Below are 2,804 nucleotides of genomic sequence, written 5' to 3'. Positions count from 1 at the left end.
AAACATTTTTTTCTCCCTAATTATGTGTAAAAAATCTGGAAGAAGTCTTCCAAGTGGAATATCTTTACATATCAGAGATTTTTGTTTTGTTATTAAACTTCACTTGTTGCTAAGGAAGAACAGAGAAGATCAAAGGACTTCTAACAACTAGAAAACCAAAGGTGAGGGAGTTTTGAATTCTTTATAATTCTTTAAAGATTTATCACTGAACTACAACAGTTCATTGTTCTATGAAAAGAATGTGTGAAATGATGTGAGCCTGCTTTGCCGTTTCATATTTGACTTCAAACATCAAACAATAGCTCAATTCACTTTTTGATTAGCAACATGATCATGCATTCAACTAGCCTGTTTACAAATCCATACGCAATTGAAGTCCTAAGGACTAAAAAAGAAGAGCTAGTAGAAGGCATAAAAGACCCAGACCGTCTTCTGAACTGGCTGATAGACAATGGTATTTTTACCCCAGAAAAAAAGATGGTCATGAGTTTCTACAGGACACGAACACAAAAGAACTCTCGAGTTTTAGACATACTAATTTCTCAAGGTGAACGAGCCTGCAGGCTCTTTTTTTATCCATGTTTAAAGCAAGTGGAGCCAAAACTTTATAGCAAAATAAGAAAATATGTCAGTGAAGTAAATGAAAGCATTGGAGATGCTAGAAGACAATTGGTAGGATATTTACTCGAAAAAGACAAGGTTTGGTTTGAAAACAGCAGTGAACAGCACCAGGAAAAAAAAGACAGTCCTAGAAGAAAAAAGCAAGAACAGGCTATTAAGAAGAAAGGAAAAGAAACTCAACTTTCAAGGGCAGCAAAACCTAGAAAAGATCATGCTGGTGTTGGCATCTTTGATGCAGTCAGTAAAGGCTATCTTTCTGAGTTAGAGAGGACATTGAAATATAATGATATTAATGCACTAAACTCTTCAAGTGAAACATTTCTGCATGTTGCAGCTGCTAATGGACATCTAACAATAATTGAATATTTGATCAGCAAAGGTGCAAAGATAGATGTGAAGGACAAGAAAGGAAGAACACCACTGCACAGGGCTGCTGAGAAAGGCCATAGTGACGCAGTGAAAGTGCTTCTCCGATGTGGTGCTTATATGTACAGTTTGGATATGGAAGGCAAGACACCACTTCATTTGGCTGCACAGAATAACCACAGTCACATATTGAAGATGCTCCTGAAAGAAGAGGCAAGAAGCTACAGGAACCAGCAGAACTTTTTGCACATGGCAGCTCTTAAAGATGAGAGCAGTCTGGCAAAAATGCTTTTAAAGGCTGGTGCCTCCACTGATGGAAACGATGAAAGGGGACAGACTGCTCTCAGTTATGCTGTTTCTCAGGGGTCTGAAAATACTGCGAAAGTACTGCTAGAAGCTGGAGCCAGTGTTGATTCCAACATGGCCGAAAGAGCCTTCAACAGCAACCACCCATCCATCTTCAAAATACTACTAGAATATTCTAAAGATTTGTCATCTGACATAATGGAGTCAGCTCTTTTTAGAGCTGTACAGAAAAATCTGCATGGTATTGTAGCGGCTTTAATTGACAGAGGTACAGATATAAACGCCTACAATGAAATGCAGTACACTCCTTTACTCCTGGCGTGTGAAACAGGCAAAGCTGAATCAGCAGAAGTTCTAATCGAAAAGGGAGCAGACTTCGGCATAAAGACTCCTGCTTCAGACACAGCTTTGCATTTGGCAGTTCAAGCTGGGGCTGCTTCCATCGCAAATCTGCTTCTGCGCAAAGGGATAGAAATTAACCTTATGAACCAAGCCAATGAAACCCCGCTCCATATTGCTGCACTTCATAATAAAGGAGCATTAGTTGGCCTTTTAGTTAATGCCGGGGCCAAAATTAATGCTGTCACTAAAGACTTTGTTACTCCCCTGCATATTGCAAGTCAAAGAGGTAACACTGATGTTGCCCAACAGCTGTTGTACCACAAAGCAAATGTTAATGTTAAGGATAAGCAGTCAAAAACACCTTTACATTTTGCTGCCGAAAGGGGAGACAAAGCAATGGTAGAGATGCTTCTGAACGCTAACGCTGACCCCAACGCACAAGACAAGGAGAAAAAGACTCCCCTGCACGCTGCAGCTGTGAGAGGACATCTCAGTATCGTGAAAGTTCTGTTAGCTAATAAAGGAAGACATGGAGCTAAGGACATGGATGGATGTACTCCGATGCACTACGCAGCCGTCAAAGGCAACACAGACATCATAAAAATTCTTCTGTCATCAGGGAAAAATAAAAATATTGATGACAGAAACATTTGGAGAAAGACCGCGCTGCATATTGCAGCAGAATATGGACACAGTGACTTGATAAATCTATTACTGAGCTACGGGGCAGCCATTAATGCCTTAGACAGCAGCAAGGATACTCCATTGCATTGTGCGTGCAAGGCCGGTCATTTTAATGCTGCAAATTCCCTCGTAAACTGGTCACAAGGAGAAAAAGCAAATTTACTAGCTGCTAATAGTCTCAGAAAGACCCCATTGCAAGTAGCAGAATTTAATAAAGCAGAAAATCAGGCTCAAATTGTAACACTTTTGAAAAAGAAAATGTTAATAACAAAATGAAGATGTAAAACAAAAACTTCTAAATTTAAATGCAGAATTCTCTTTTAATGCAATTTGGATAGTGCTGTTGCCCAGTATGATTGAGAATTATGTTAGGGCAGGCAGAATTAAGTTAGCACTCAAAGGTGGCCACGGAAAAAAAGGATCTTAAAGACACTGTTAAACTTCTGAATATTGATTAGCCTTTTGCTTCTCTCACCAATCTCATA

The 2,804-nt window shown here is 39.5% G+C and overlaps 1 protein-coding gene across 1 annotated transcript; it reads left to right on the top strand.

The window, feature by feature from the left end:
- Positions 1–333: 333 nt before the first annotated feature.
- Positions 334–2,595, top strand: LOC128147901 (CARD- and ANK-domain containing inflammasome adapter protein-like). The gene has a single exon (XM_052801134.1). It carries the CDS (start codon positions 334–336, stop codon positions 2,593–2,595), a length of 2,262 nt encoding a protein of 753 aa, XP_052657094.1.
- Positions 2,596–2,804: the final 209 nt, after the last annotated feature.

Source organism: Harpia harpyja, chromosome 11 (assembly GCF_026419915.1).
Source record: "Harpia harpyja isolate bHarHar1 chromosome 11, bHarHar1 primary haplotype, whole genome shotgun sequence".
Taxonomy (NCBI): Eukaryota; Metazoa; Chordata; class Aves; order Accipitriformes; family Accipitridae; genus Harpia; species Harpia harpyja.
Note: the sequence above shows the minus strand (reverse complement) of the source record. Positions and strands in the feature narration are given on the sequence as shown.